This window comes from Euleptes europaea, chromosome 8 (assembly GCF_029931775.1).
Source record: "Euleptes europaea isolate rEulEur1 chromosome 8, rEulEur1.hap1, whole genome shotgun sequence".
Classification (NCBI taxonomy): Eukaryota; Metazoa; Chordata; class Lepidosauria; order Squamata; family Sphaerodactylidae; genus Euleptes; species Euleptes europaea.
This window is the reverse complement of record NC_079319.1, coordinates 52,406,977-52,421,489: the sequence shown is the minus strand read 5'-3', so window position 1 is coordinate 52,421,489 and position 14,513 is coordinate 52,406,977. Positions and strand designations below refer to the sequence as shown.

Sequence of the window (14,513 nt, the reverse complement as noted above, 5' to 3'; positions counted from 1 at the left end):
ACGCGAGCCGGGGCTCCGAGGGGGCCCCTTCCACCGGTCCCCCCCTCCCGCCACCCGCGAAGGGCCCTGGAAACTCCGGCGAGGGGCCAGAAGGCGAAAAAAGAAAGAAAGAAAGCCCCTCCCCCAAGAGCTGGAGACGGTTTCGCGGGATCCTCGAGGGCGCAGAATGCGCAGCAGCGCCGGCTGGACGGCGGAGCCCCTCCAAGGAGAAGCGGGGTGAGTGGCTTTGGGGGTAGGGTTGCCAGGTCCCTCTTCGCCACCGGCGGGAGGTTTTTGGGGCGAAGCCTGAGGAGGGCGGGGTTTGGGGAGGGGAGGGGCTTCAATGCCATAGAGTCCAATCGCCAAAGGGGCCATTTTCTCCAGGTGAACGGATCTCTAGCGGCTGGAGATCAGTTGTAATAGCAGGAGAGCTCCAGCGAGTACCTGGAGGTGGGCAGCCCTATTTGGGGGTGGGGGCTACCGAAAAGGACAGGGCGGTGGAGGCAAGGCCTGCAGGTGAGGCTGGGGTGAGGGGGAGCTGCGCCAGCTCCCTCCCCTCCCCGGGCCGCGCCGGCCGGCCTGTTTGTTCATTGCGCCCTGAATCCAATCCGGACGGGCCGGAGGCCCTTTCCCGGCCGGGCGGCGAGAGGCGCCTCCTCCTCTGCGCCTCTTAGACGTCGCCTTCGCCCGGCCGGAGAAGCCCCGAGGTGCGTCGGGGGAGGGAGCTTCTGCGAGGCGCGGCCCCCCGGGGACGCTGGCCTCCGCCCGGCCGCCCCGGGCCCGTCCGGTCCCCTGCGGATCTGCACTGCCGGGCGAGGGAGAGGCGTCGGGAAGACTCTTGGGGTGCGGACCGGGCTGGGGGGAGAACTGGGGTCTCTCGGTTTTCGGGTCATCAGCGGGGCAGGCTCTTGTGGCCGGGCTGAATGGGGGGCCTGGGGTGGAGGGAGGTCGGGGGGCCTTCCCCCGACTCCCGGACAGCTTCTCCCCCTGGGTGGTGGCGGGGAAGGCGGCCGGCCGGCGGCTGCGTGATCCGGCGCGGGCGGCGGCAGGCGAGAGCGGGCCCCGGGAGCCGAGCTGTCTGTTGACCGTGGACCGGTGCCATGGCCAAGGTGCGCCGCCGCGCCTCTGGGGCTTGGAACCGGCTGGGTCAACCTGGGCAGGCCGGAGGGGGGAGGGAAGGTGGTGCGGGCTGGCACCGGCTCTCCCCGCCCCCGGCCCCTTCGCACGACTCCCCTCGGCTCCCCGGACGGGGGCGAGCCACACATCCCGGACTGGCCCGAAGGCCCTGAATGCGGATCGTGCGCCCCCTCCCAATCAGGATTCTTCTCTCTCCCCCCCCCCCGGGAAAAGGGCTTTGGCTGTTCCGCGACCTCCCCCCTCCCCTCGGTTGCATTGCTAATTGTTTTCATTCCGGAACGCAACCCGGTGACTCATTGGCTGAAAGCGGAGCGAGGCAGGGAGGGGGGCCTCGCCTAGCCCGGAGCCCACGCCCCCCCCCCGGCTTTTGTCACTCTCTCGGTCTGTACGCAAACGCCCAGGAGGCTCCGCCGGGGCAGACGCGACTGCGGGGATCCCCGAGCCTGCAGGATCCAGAGGTGGGGCGCGCGGGGGGGGGGCTGCCTCGGTAGGGCCCTTCTGATTCAGGCCGGCGCCGGGTTTTGTCGTCCCCCCCTGTCCCCCAACCGGGTTTGTGATTCCCAGAGCCTTGGGAACCGGTCAGCTGCTTCGGACGCGTCTGCGGGTGCGTTTTTCCCTCCACGTTTCTATTTTGCGGACCCTGGAGGCTGCCGGTTTCGCAGACGGCGCTCAGTGCCTCTGCTGCAGGGCTGGGATCTGGAGCCCCCCCCCCCGCCGGGAACTCCTTGGGGTGGGCTTTGCTTCCCCCGCGGCCTGGCTGGTCGAGATCCGGAGGGGGCAGAGACCAGCGGCCGCCCTCGCTCGGAAACGCGCCTTGCTCCTCGCTCCTTCCGCGGCGGCGCTCTGCACGCGCCCAGAGGCCGTGTGGTCCTTAACCGGCCTTTCTCTGCCTTTGTGTCCCCCCCCCCCTGCAGGAGCGCGCCTCGGAGGAGCCGGAGGGGCCGGGGAGGAGCGCCGCGCCGCGGGGCTGGATGGCCCTGGCCGAGGGCGGCTGGTGTTTGCTGAAGCGCTGCGGGCCCGACGCGCCCCCCGGGCGGGAGTCGGCTTCGTCGCCGCCGCCGGGCTGCTCCCCGCCGCGGGCGGCCGAGGGCAGGGCCCTGCGCGGCCCCTTCGTCTCGCTGGCGGCCGCCCCGTCCAGCCTGCCCAGCTGGGAGGACCTGCTGCTCTTCGCCGACCTGGACCAGGCCAACAAGCTGCTGTGGTCCAGCCGCGCCTCGGCCAAGCTCAGCCCGGAGCCCGGCCCGCCGCCGCCGGCCGTCGAGGACATGTACCACCCGCACCAGAGCCTGCCGGGCGGCGCCTACGAGGGCCCCTCGCCCGCCGCCTTCGCGCCCCCCGCCGCCGGCTCGCCCGTCTACGTGCCCACCACCCGCGTGGGCTCCATGCTGCCCTACCTGCAGAGCCCCGCCGGCGCCGGCCAAGGCGGCCCCCCGCCGGCCTGGCCGCCGCCCCCCGCCCCCGACAGCCCCTCGGCGGCCTACGGCGGCGCCTGCCCCTCCGGCCGCTTCGCCTACCCGGCCGGCAGCCCCCCGGCCCACGGCGGGGGCGCCGCCGCCTCCCGCGACCCGGCCGCCTACGGCCCCCGCGAGCAGTTCCGCGCCCTCAACGGATCCTACTACGGGCCCTACGTGGGCGCCCAGCTCGGGCCCCCCAGCTGGCCCGCCGGCCCCTTCGACAACTCGGTGCTCCACTGCCTGCCCAGCCGGCCGCCCCTCGCCGTCCGCCCCTCCAGCGCAGGTAAGAGCCGGGCCGGCAGGTTGTGGGGCTGGGGGGCCCCGCGGGGCCCGCGCCAGAGGCTGGGGGGTGGGCTTTGGGGTCCTGCGTGCCAGCAGGGGGGCAGTGCTGGGAATACGGGGGGAAAGAAGCGCCGTGGAGCTTTGTCGCGGCTGCCGGTCTGGTTGGACGGGCTTTTAAGACGTCGACCTGGTAGAGAGGCCCCGACGGGACGGCCGTGCATTGCTAGACCTCATTCATGTCCCGGGGAGAAGGGCGTCCTAGAAGACAGCTGGTAGGAGGCAAAGAAATTGGTGGACCGCCATTCCCGTAAGAAAGGAATGGAGAATCCTCTTGAGGAGGTTGGGAACTTGGGTCCGGGCACCCACGGCAGGGGTTCCATCCATCCCAGTGGGTCTTCATGGGACTTCTCCAACCATTATGCCCAGCCAATCTCTCAGGTACCCTGCAGGTCCATGCAGTGGCGGAGTGGGTCTAAAAATATTGGTTGCCAGGAGACAAAGGGGCCCCACCCACAACTATAAGGCTATCATTTAATTTGTATAAGAAATAAATAACATTTTCAAAAAATACATAAGTGGGGGAAATTAAAATTTTAGTTGCGTACAGTAATAGTATTGGAACTTATATTTTCAAGCTACTAAAATGTCATTAACATTTTAAACACATTGTCTAATGTTTAAGGGGGCCCACAGGGCCCTCTTGCCATTGGGCAAGCTGACACCCTGGCCAGTCGCCACTAGGTCAATGAAAACTAATTGGTGATTGAGAACTGTATTTCGTACCCGAACAATGTTACCGATGAGGCCTCTCACTCATAATCACTGGGTCAGCTGCCAGTCAGGGTTAGGGGAGGGAGCGCTTTGATTTTCCCCACCATCCCATTTTGTGCAGGGTATTGCCTAACTCTCTCCTGCTCCCTCCCTGCTCCCTAATCCTTTTCTGGATTGTTGGATTGCTCTTGGTTGGGCCACAGTCAGCATTTTCCTGGAGAACAGGACTTCTTCCTCTTGTTGTTGTTGGGTTTTTTTGGTCAAGTCGCAGCCGGTTTATGGCAACCGGTAGAGTTTTCAGGCCGCGAGGGGTGGGGGTGGGGGTTGCCATTGCCTGGCTGTGCCTAGAGACCCTGGTATTTCTTAGTGGTCACCCGTTCAAATACTGACCAAGGGCGACCCTGCTTAGCTCCCTAGATCTGATCAGGGCCATTTATGCATTGGAGGTTTTGCCTTGGATTTGCCGTGTTCTCTAGATGCACATTTTCCCCATCCGAATTCTCAAAACTCTGCATGGGGGCTTTTGGTTGAGTTTTGAGAATTTGGATGGGGAAAATGTGTATCTAAAGAGTGGCAAATCCAAGGCAAAACCTCCCATACATAAATGGCCCAGATGGGCTAGCCAGGTCAGGGCCAATAAGACTTCTGCCTTCCTGTTCAGCTGAGCTTCTCATGCTGGTATTAAGCATTTATGCAGCAATCCTAAAGTTGTTGTTTAGTGGAACCAATCCTACTAAAGTCTGCTGGGAAGGTATGTTGATTTTGTGGAAGAAATAGATAGAGCTCTCCTGAACAAGCGTTCAGTTAATTTCAGTAAAAACTCCTCTGTTGTGCTCAAGGCTGGAGCCTTAAGTATTTCTCCCTGGAAACCACAGAGACTCAAAAGTAACCACTTTGGCTAGATCCTGCCCTAATTTCTCTGGAGAGTGGAGATTTGAATCCTTTTGAATAATGGGTGATAGGAATGGAATACCAGTAATGGTCGTTTCAGGCTTTGTTAAACTAACTAATAATAAATAGATAGGGAGGCAAGTCGGCCCTGTTGGTAGCATCAGAAGCCTGAAAGGACAAGGGCAAAGGAAGAGCTGGACTCCTATTCTTTCCCCTTCATGGCATTTGTAGTAGAAGAGGGATGTTCTTTTAGATCCCCCGGAGAGGGCAATTTGGAAGCCGGAAATTGCAAGATGGGAAGGAGTTAAGGTAGGGTTGCCAACAGCCTGGAGGGAAAAAAATGTCCTGTCCCTTTAACAGACGCTTAACAGGAGGTTATTGACAACCCCCGCAAATAAGGTTCAGCTGCCTATTTCTGCACATTAAGCTTCCATTTCAAGCACAGGACTTTTTTTCTCCAGACCTGTTGGCAGCCCTGGTTCTTGTCTTTTCCCCACCCATGCCCCCCACGGGATTTCCCTGCGTTTGGAGAGCAGCCCTCGGGCGTCTGTGCACACGGCACAGTAGGGGTCTGGGGTGAGAAACGGAGAGGGGCAGAGGGTGGCCAGGTATGCTGAGTGACATCATCTTGGATGCGCCAGTCTGACGAGGGGGAGGAAAAGGTGTGGAACTTTTCGCCTGGCTGCCAGATCTAGATCTGCAATCTCCGGGTGGCTCTGGAAATGTGGAGTCACTCTCTTTTGAAGGCTGCTGGAAGCAGGGTGGTTCAGTGGAGATATCCTTCCAATTACCCTAGCCCTGATCAGTACTTTTGGGCTTTGACAAGGACTGGGCCTTCAGGCAAAAGAGGCTAGGCTTGGAGGAAGACGGTTTAACAAGCCCTCAGAAATATGTTTGACGCAAACTGGCTTTTTGTTAGAAAACCTGGGAGGCTGATCAGAGAACAGTTTGCTTAAGTGACTATGAATTTTTGGATCTTTGGGATTAAGATGTTTCAGACAAAGCTGGCTACAAGACTAATGAAAATTTACCAATCTGTTTTCCAAGTTTGATGTTTATACAAAATCAGACATCTGGAAGCATAGGTAGCCCATCTAAATAACAATAAATAACAGCCAGGGTTTTTCAGGAAAGATGACAGAGAAATCAAAGATTAAAGCTACAATTCTAAGAACACTTACTTGGGAGTCAGTTCCATTGAACACAGTAGTGCTTACTTCTGAGTAGACGTTAATAGGATTGTTCAGAAATTTTCTTCCTTCATTCCTTTCTTGGTGGAGGAAATTGGGATCCCTCCCTGAAAAAAAGGTTGCTGGCAGTAGAAAACAGTCAAATAAGATGTCCTGATTTAAGAAAGACTTAAAAAAAACTTGCCTTAAATACTTGGGGGGAAGGTTTAACAGAAGAATGAATTTAATTTTTTTTAAAAAAATTTTTTTTGCCAATGGCCTTTTTAAGTAGGTAGTTAAACTTCATGGGAGACCGTGTTTATTTTAATTTTTTTCCTTTGAAAACAAATCGGAGGTCTCTCTACTGTGCAGGCTAAGGCCACCAAATCTTTCTCTCTGCCTGCTCAACAAAAAAAACACCTCCCCTTGTTACCCAGAGAATGTGCCGGCCTCGCTTATGAAAGGAAATTAGCACAGCACTCTGATCTTGACTGGAAAGTTAGTTCAAGTATCTAAATAGGATTTGCTCCTAGCAAAGGTATTTAGGACACTGGAGAAGATTCACTTCTGGGAGAAAACCAGTAAGAAAATACCAGCACCCCAGGGCGGTTTTTAGAACTTGAATGAAAAGAAAAACTGGAAGATAATTTAGGACCACCGATTTAAATTATGCACAAAAACAATAAAAAAATACATTTACAGTCAATCCTAAACATAATTACAACTTTGTAAGCCCATTAAAGTCAGTGGGTTTAGAAGAGCCTAACTCTGCTTAGGCTTACATTGTTAGCCACGGAAAAGCCATTGTGAAACACACGGCTTGCTTGGAAGCAGGTCTCTTGTACGTGAGTTACAATTTCTACCAAGTCATTCTTTTGGGTTATACTGAAAAATCTTCCTGTCCCTTTCTAACAGATGTGTAAGTCCTCTTCAGAAACAGCTTGATTTTATTGATTGATTGATTTATGCTCCACCTTTCTCCCCAGTGGGGATTCCAAGAGACTTACATGGTTCTCCTCTCCTCCACTTTATTTGTTTTGTTTCTCTTGCTCATTTTACTGTAGCTTTTCTCTTCACCAAGGATTTTCTTTTCTTTGTAAAAAGATGCACGGAAACCCTTTCAGCAGGCAACAGTTAACTGTGAAAGGCACCTGAAATGTTTATATCTATCCAAAATGTGCACCAATGACAAAAAGCCAACCGACAACATTTTAAAAAGCTTTAGTTGGCGGCTAGCCTCAAAAGCAAGACTAAAGCATTTAAAAGAGAGTAATATAACAATATGGTGATGGAAAGTGAGGTCAAGTCACAGCTGACTTATGGCAACCCCGTAAGGTTTTCAAGGGAAGAGAGGTTCGGAGGTGGTTCGCCATTGCCTGACTCGGCCTGGGCTGAAAGAGTTCTGAGAGCTCTGTTGTAATATATGGTATAGTTATGGGCCTGGGGCAGTGTCCTTAGAAAGAGGGGAAGGTGAGATGGGGGGCTGGCCCTGACCGCCAAAGATACCCTGACTGGTGGGTGCTGGCTGTCCAAAGCAAGAGGAACGCAGAAGGCTGCCTGGGAAGGGAGGAGAGAGAAAGAGATTCCCAGGAATATTTCAGGCTCCTCTCTTGGACATCAGGAAAACTTGGGGCCATTTAAGGCCGGGGTGGTTTTGCCTGGGGTTTTCCCCCATCCGAATTCTCAGAACTCTGCAGGGGGGGGGAGTTGTTGTTTTTGAGTTCTGAGAATTTGGATCAGGAAGGTGTGCATCTAGAGAGTGGCAAATCCAAGGCGAAACCTCCTGTGCATAAATTGGGTTTTTTTAAAAAAATACTAGTGCCCTTTCAGAGCATATCTTGTGACGTTTTTATTCCGTCGCTCATTAATAAGTGTGGCAAAACGAGCCACGCTGACGGAAGGCTCGGGATTGGGGCCTTTGGCGCAGAGGTCCCCCCCCCCAGAAGCAGCCAGCCAGGCGGGGGGTTCGCCTCCCCCCAGCCCCAGGGGCGCCGCCGGCGAAGGGCCGCTCTCGCCAAGCGCCCGCTTTATAGGCTCGGGCGGCCGGGAGGAGGCGTCTATCCGAACTGAAGGTGCCCGTCGAGGGAGAAGGTTCGCCGGGCAGCCCAGCGGCGGGTGGTTTGATCGACGGCCGGCGGGAGGAGGACAGGAAGGCCTGGGTGGAGAGAAGACGCCGTTGTGCTGTGCTGGGTCGGGGCAGCTGGAAGACCACTGCCTGACCACCCCCCCCTCCCCGCTCACCCCCCTTGCCAAATGCGCCTCCCCGACAGCTTGGAGGACATTGGCCAGCTGGCATGTTGTAGTAGTTAAGAGCGGTGAAGTCTGATCTGAAGAACCGGGTTGGATTCCCCTACTCCTACACATGAAACCAGCTGGGTGACCTTGGGCAAGTCACAGTTCTCTTAGAGCTCTCTCAGCCACACCTACCTTACAGGGTGACTGTTGTGGGGAGGGGAAGGGAAGGTGATTGTAAGCCGGTTTGAGTCTCCCTTAAGTGGTAGAGAAATTTATGCATGAGAGGTTTTGCCTGGGATTTGCCGCTCTCTAGATGCACATTTTCCCCATCCGAGTTCTCAAAGCTCTGCATGGGGGCTTATTGTTGAGTTTTAAGAAATTGGATGGGGGAAATGTGCATCTAAAGAGTGGCAAATCCCAGGCAAAACCTCCCATGCATAAATGGTCTAGCTCTTCTTCTTCAGCAGGGCTGTTCCAGGGTTGACGTCCAAAAGCTTTCCACTCCGTGGAAACGCCTGGGTTTCCCCTAGGCGGGGCTTTATTGTCTTCCCTATCTGGGAAAAGAAAAAGGCGGTGGTCTTCAGGCCTCCTTTGCCTATCGGGGCATCTTAAAGGCCGCGCCCCAAGGCTGCAAGTCCGGGCCCATTTCCTTGCAAGGAAGGTCTCGTGGACCGTCGTGGGCTTTGCTCTCGGGAAGGCCGTCGGGCGGTCCTGGTTAATGAATGAGCCGCCTGCCTGGGAGCCGATTGAGTCCCTCGGTGAGAATAGACCCCACTCCTTCTGGGGCGCCTTTGTGCGGCGTCCGGTTTGCAAAGGCGCATTTCCCAAACAATCGATAAGTTAGAGCGGTCTGATTGCCATGTAAATTGCTTTCCGCGAAATCAGGATCGAGGGTGTGGTGGTGGTGGGGGGGAGATGTTGGTTTTGCAATCCAGGCAAATCTTCCCGGCCGACTTAATGCAATCACGTATTGTTATTCACGATGGGGCGTTTTTGTTAGAGGGAGTTGAGCTAGTTGTGATTGAGAAAGAAGCCCTTTGCTAGCGCCGCCGGATCGTGAGCGACCCCCCCCCCCCCCACATCCCAGCCGATGTGAAACGCGTGTCCCTGAACTCCCAAAGCAGAGCTGAGGATCTCTCCCGGCCTCTTTCACTTTCCTTTTGCGTTTCTCTTCTACTCCAAACAGATTTCCGAGTGCCCAGGGCCATTGATGCAGGCGAGGTTTCCCTTGGATTTGCCCCTCTCTAGATGGACATCCCCCCCCCCATCCGAATTCTCAAAACTCTCCATGGGGACTTATTGCTGAGTGTTGAGAATTTGGATGGGGAAAATGTGCATCTAGAGAGCGGCAACTCCAAGGCAAAACCCCCCATGCGTAAATGGCCCAGGTTGTCCGTGGCCATCTTAAATTAATTCCGCCTCCCTTCCTTCCACCCTTCTGATTTAGGAAAACCAAGTCAGGGAGATCGAGCCCGATGTAATTTCTTGGGGCCATTCAGGTCCAGCGTGTCCATGGCTGGAGATTTGAAAGAGATTTTCCTGCTTTGAAATTCTGTGCGGCTGTCACTCCGATTTTAAGCACATCGCTTGGAAGGAAGTCTATTTAAACCAACGGGAATTAAACTGCAGAGGTTAGAGTTTGAGTCTGAGTTGTGAGTCTGAGGGTGTTAGGAGTCTGGACTGCAGTTTCTGGTGTCAGCAGGGCCGGTGCCAGTCATTTTGGCGCCCTAGGCAAGGCTAACTACTTGTGCTAACCCATTGCTAACCAATTTTCAAAAACAGATGTCTTGTAGAAAAGTAAAAGCACAAAACTTTTTATAAGACATTATAATTATGTTCCATAGCACTGTTGTAGTACTTACCTTAAAATAAAAATATATATAAATTGTCAGTTGCCTTTTTTTCAAGAAACGAATCGGTTTAAAACTGTGCCTCTCCGGCCAGTTCTGCACCCTTCTGAGGTCTGCGCCCTAGGCGACCACCTAGTTTGCCTAATGGTAGCACCGTCCCTGGGTGTCAGGATCGAGAAACTGAGCCTGTGCCTTTCTCCAGTAATAGAGGACATTTATGGGCCGGTATCTCAAAACATCCTATGGTATTCCTACTTCAACCATTCCTGCCATAGTTAGGGTCCTGAAGAATTAGGCTATTGCCCACCACATCTGCCTGTAGAGTAAGGCTGGTTTTGTAGCTGGCAGAAGAGTGGTTCTCTGCATGCAGGTTATCTGCATGCAGACCAATGGCAACGGAGCAATGAATGCCGGGCCTGGGGGGCTGAAATAAAACACCCTCTCTCAGCTGGAGCTTCCATTCCCTGGGCAAGATGGCACAGTGACCGTGGCTACCTACAAGATTCGCTGCGAAGGTCTTGTGGACTCTTTCAAAGTTCTGGACTCCTAAAATGTTCTTCATAACTGCTGAGTAAAGGTTATATAATAGCCCCGGATACTGCTCTACACTTGTGAAAGAGGGGCAACCTCATAGGCAGCCTCTAGAAGGCAAAGAAATGTTCATGAACAACAACAAAAAATGATCCCATCCAATTTTTTGGAATTAAAAACCCATTGAAATAGTTTTATATCTAAGACCCTGAGGTCCTGGGTAGGCAGAACTTAAATTAATAATAACAATATTCAGAATAATATTCAATATTTAAAATATTTATTTTTTATTCATTTACATTATTTGTAGGGTTTTCTGTTGTGATTGTTGTCTTGCTAACACATTAACATGGCTACCCTTTTGGAATCTGTCATCACTTGGGGCTCAGTGGAAAAATGAAACGGTAAAGTGGAACTCAGTCTGGCCCTGATCCACTTCTCATGTTGCATGTTACAAGTAGAGGGCTCCAGATTGGGAAGCACGTCTCCCTGCAAAGTGATATCCACCCAGTTCCTTGGGAATGGAATCATCATAATGCACACTGGAATGTCCTTTCAGATGTGCAGGGGGATGAGTATTCTGTGCCCAGAAGGCTGCTTCCCTCCCCCACACTGGCTGGATCAAGGTGAGCTTGCAGATCAGTATAGACGTCTGTATCTGTTTCATCTTTTTCTGGTGAAAATTCTAATTTGTATAGACAGTTTTACAACAAAATGCGTGGTTTTATAAATAACCTAAGTGCTTGAGAATAATTAGTTCTCCTTGTTAATGTAATAATTGGAGATATATATACCCTATATTTATTTATTTATATTACTGCAAGAAAACTGATAATAGGAGAGAAAAGAAAAGGGAACTGTTTTTGCCAAGTCAGCATTCTGGGGGGAAGAAAAGACTGACATAGCTGTCAGCTACAGTTATTTTTGCCTATATTTCTGTTCTGTTGAAATCAGTGGCACTTTCTGCCCTATCTCTCTCTGGATTGGGATGGTACTTTTACTGCCTTAAGTTTTATGCAACCTCTTAAACAACTAATTAAGTAAACAATTTGCAACCAAGCAAAATGTTGCATTTTGATTAATGATCTGTTTTAGGGATGTTGGTATCAAGTGAAAGCCAGAGGTGTGCATAAAACTGTAAATGCAGCCAGTTCACAAAATGAATAATTGATTAAGATGTCCCATACGAGTTAATCGTCTTGGTATCAAATCATAGGCAACAGATAACTGACTCCTGAAAACCAGATGTCTACTTTACATTTTAGGAAGATATGAAAGCATATTAAAAGTTTTTTTTTAAGGGAACCTACACACACACACACCATAAACACAATGTGTTCTTCAGATTTAATTAATGGATGCACTCTTTTTGTACTCTTAAAATACTGGAGGAGTGCTGCTGCTTCCCTACAAAACATTCCAAATAACATTTATTAAAACATTTATACCCTACCTTTCCTTTTTGGCTCCAGTGGAAGCCAGCTAAGAGTGCCTTCTTCCAAAGGAAATGGCTCTTCCATTGGAGGAAGCGCCAGTTAAGTTGAAGGCTGGCTCCTTAAACTGGAGGCTGGCTACTCGGAGGGGGGTTAGATCCCCCCCAATATAGAAATCTCTCTTAAGAGCATAGATTTTAATGAATCATGTTGTGGCATTAAAATTGGCAGTCCGAAGGGTGAGCTGGGATCCACATTTGACCATGAGAAGCTTCAGGGGTGACTAGATTTTCCCTGTGTGTCAAACGGCCACCATCGTGGTCTCCCTCCCGGAGCGATTGCAGAGTCAGCCCATCCGGAGTATTACAAGCCGTTCTCCTGTTTGCCCTCCCTGTCCTTGAGCCTGGCCCCTCGAAGGAGGGGGTCAAAGTCACCCCAGCCAGCCAGCCTCTCTGCCAGTGCCTTTGGCTCCCCCCATCCTTTTTGGCTAGAGCAGGGATTCTCAGCAAGGGGGGGGATTCCCTCCCCCCCGGGAATTTTAGGCTTTCAGGGGGGAATTGGGACCACTATTCAGCAAATATGCATATTATTTGGAATGCACCTTTTGAGTTAGACTATCTTGGGAAGAGGGGAATGATATTCTGAACAATGGTGAAAGGGGGGAATGGAGCAAAAAAGGTTGAGAACCACTGGGTAGAGGCTGCGCTGCTCTGGGACACCCCGTTTCCCGCCGTCCAAACATTTATCACAGAGGCGCGCTCGACTTATGTGGCTCCTTCGCTCCCCTCTGCACCCAGGCGGAGACGATCCGGAGCAGAGCCTGAGTCCCTCCAGCGGCGGCTCGTGCAGACCCCTGCTGCAGGCTGCCTCCCACCAGTTTCCAGGGGACTTACTCCCCAGCAGGCAAGTGCCGGATCGCAGCCTCACCCCCACTAGCAGTTTCCCACCTTTTCCAAGCCAGCTGCAGGAGGAGGGAGGGGATCTAAAAAGCCCAAGCTGGCAGGACCTGGGTTTTTATGCTGGATTTTTTATAAAGTCTTTTACATCGACCTGTTGGTTTAAAGTGAAGGGGAAAGGTGGCAAATTGACTTACGGTGGTGGTGACCAGAAGGGGGAGAGAGGGATCCTGTGCAGTGCCATCCAAAGGGGAGTTACACCCCTTTTAAGCCTCTGCTTAGGATGGCACTGATCCTTTCTCCCTCTGCGATGAAGTTTGGCCCCGATTCCAAATGGACATAGATCTCATTGGACTTTGTTATCAAACAGCTGAGGGATCGATCGAGTTAATTTGTGGTGACACTACAGTTTCAGTTGACACAGGGGGTTATGCTTGCTCACAAGTAGGTGTCAGCGACTTCAATTGGGTTTCAAGCTGTTGCTCTTGAGCAACCACCCCACCCTTAAGGGGTGAGGTCTTACTTGGTTTTGTTAAAATTCTGAGCCGGAGAATTTCTCTTGGGCACCTTAAACAGTCCTAAAGCGCAAGTCCTGCCGATTGACCGAGACTCCTCCAGGTAGGGAAAGGCAGGGTATAAAAAACCAGCCAACTCTTCCTTGGCTTCTGGCTGCAACCTTCTGCAGTTCCAATTCAAAATGCATTCATTTGGAAAATAAGGCCCATAGATTTCAGCTGAATTAAGAAAAATGCCACCCATGCTTAAGTATATTGATCCGGAAATGTCCCACTGAGACGCTGATAAATTGATAAACTCTGCTGCGTTCAGTGGGACCATTCCCAGTTGTCCTGTCCAACCTCACTTGGACTCAGTAGGCTGAACTTCTTGAGTAAACGAGCATGGTGTCGGAATGGTGTCGGAGTGTATTGTATTCATGTGGAGAAAAAAAATCTTGAGGTCGCGATCTTAAGCATCTGCTTGCTAAAGATCAGCTGGATTTCAAACCGAGGTGTTAGTTAATTGCCAGTCACTTACAGAAATGAAGACCGTGGCAGAAGTAATTTTAAAAACCTTGCGCTTCGTTGTATCTCGTAGGTTGCTTTCCTTCGTATTTCGTCCTTATTCAAAAGAAAGCCTGCCTGAAATCCATAGAAGTGACAGCTAACTCATTATTTCATTTATGGAGCCCATCTAAATAAGCTATCTTGGGATCATGGTATAGCTGAGGGGGATCAAGAAAAATCACACTTTTAAAAAAGAATCACACTTTTTTTAAAGGATCTTTTTAGTAGATGTTCAGTCCTTTAAATAATATTTTGAACAATCTTTTTGGCTGAAGCCTCTTATACAGCTGCAATGAAGGAAGCCACGGCCCTCAGTTTGCAAGACTTGAGCAAGGCTCTTGGATATATTGGAGGGCATTAATTCATAGGGTCACCATGAGTCAGAAGCAACTTGATGGCACTTAACACACACAATAAACGTTAATGAAAAGCATCACCTTCAGTAGTTCAGCAAAGGTAATGGAAAGAGGCAGAAAAACACCCTGATCTCCCCCCCACACACACACACACGGCTGATAAAGAATAAATTGAAAATAATGGTGGGACAAGATAGAAAAGATTAAGATGAAGTGGGGAGGGGGGGCGTCCTTTTTGCCCGGGGCTGCTTAGAAAGGAATCCCCCTCCTGTCAAATTGTCAAGTCTATCTGACCTCATACACACACACACACACACACCACACCACACCTGGAAAATGTTGCACAGTATCCTGTCCCTGGAGGCTTGAACTTGGAATTTTAAAAACAAATGAAATTCAGTTGAAATGATAATAACTTTAATATGTGTGTGTTTAAGCTAGGTCTTGCTTGGCCAGATCTAGCAT

General features: G+C 52.0%; 2 protein-coding genes across 2 annotated transcripts in view; one reads left to right on the top strand and one right to left on the bottom strand.

The window, feature by feature from the left end:
• Window positions 1–566: 566 nt before the first annotated feature.
• On the bottom strand, window positions 567–1,244 carry LOC130482117 (proline-rich protein HaeIII subfamily 1-like). Its single transcript, XM_056854932.1, has one exon. The coding sequence runs from the start codon at window positions 1,242–1,244 to the stop codon at window positions 567–569; it is 678 nt and encodes a 225-aa protein (XP_056710910.1).
• An 843-nt stretch (window positions 1,245–2,087) lies between these two features.
• GATA6 (GATA binding protein 6) overlaps window positions 2,088–14,513 on the top strand; it is a 38,343-nt gene continuing 25,917 nt past the window's right edge. Inside the window, exon 1 of the mRNA XM_056854479.1 lies at window positions 2,088–2,853. Within this exon, the coding sequence (XP_056710457.1) occupies window positions 2,088–2,853 (766 nt within the window). The remainder of the gene's footprint in view (window positions 2,854–14,513) is intronic.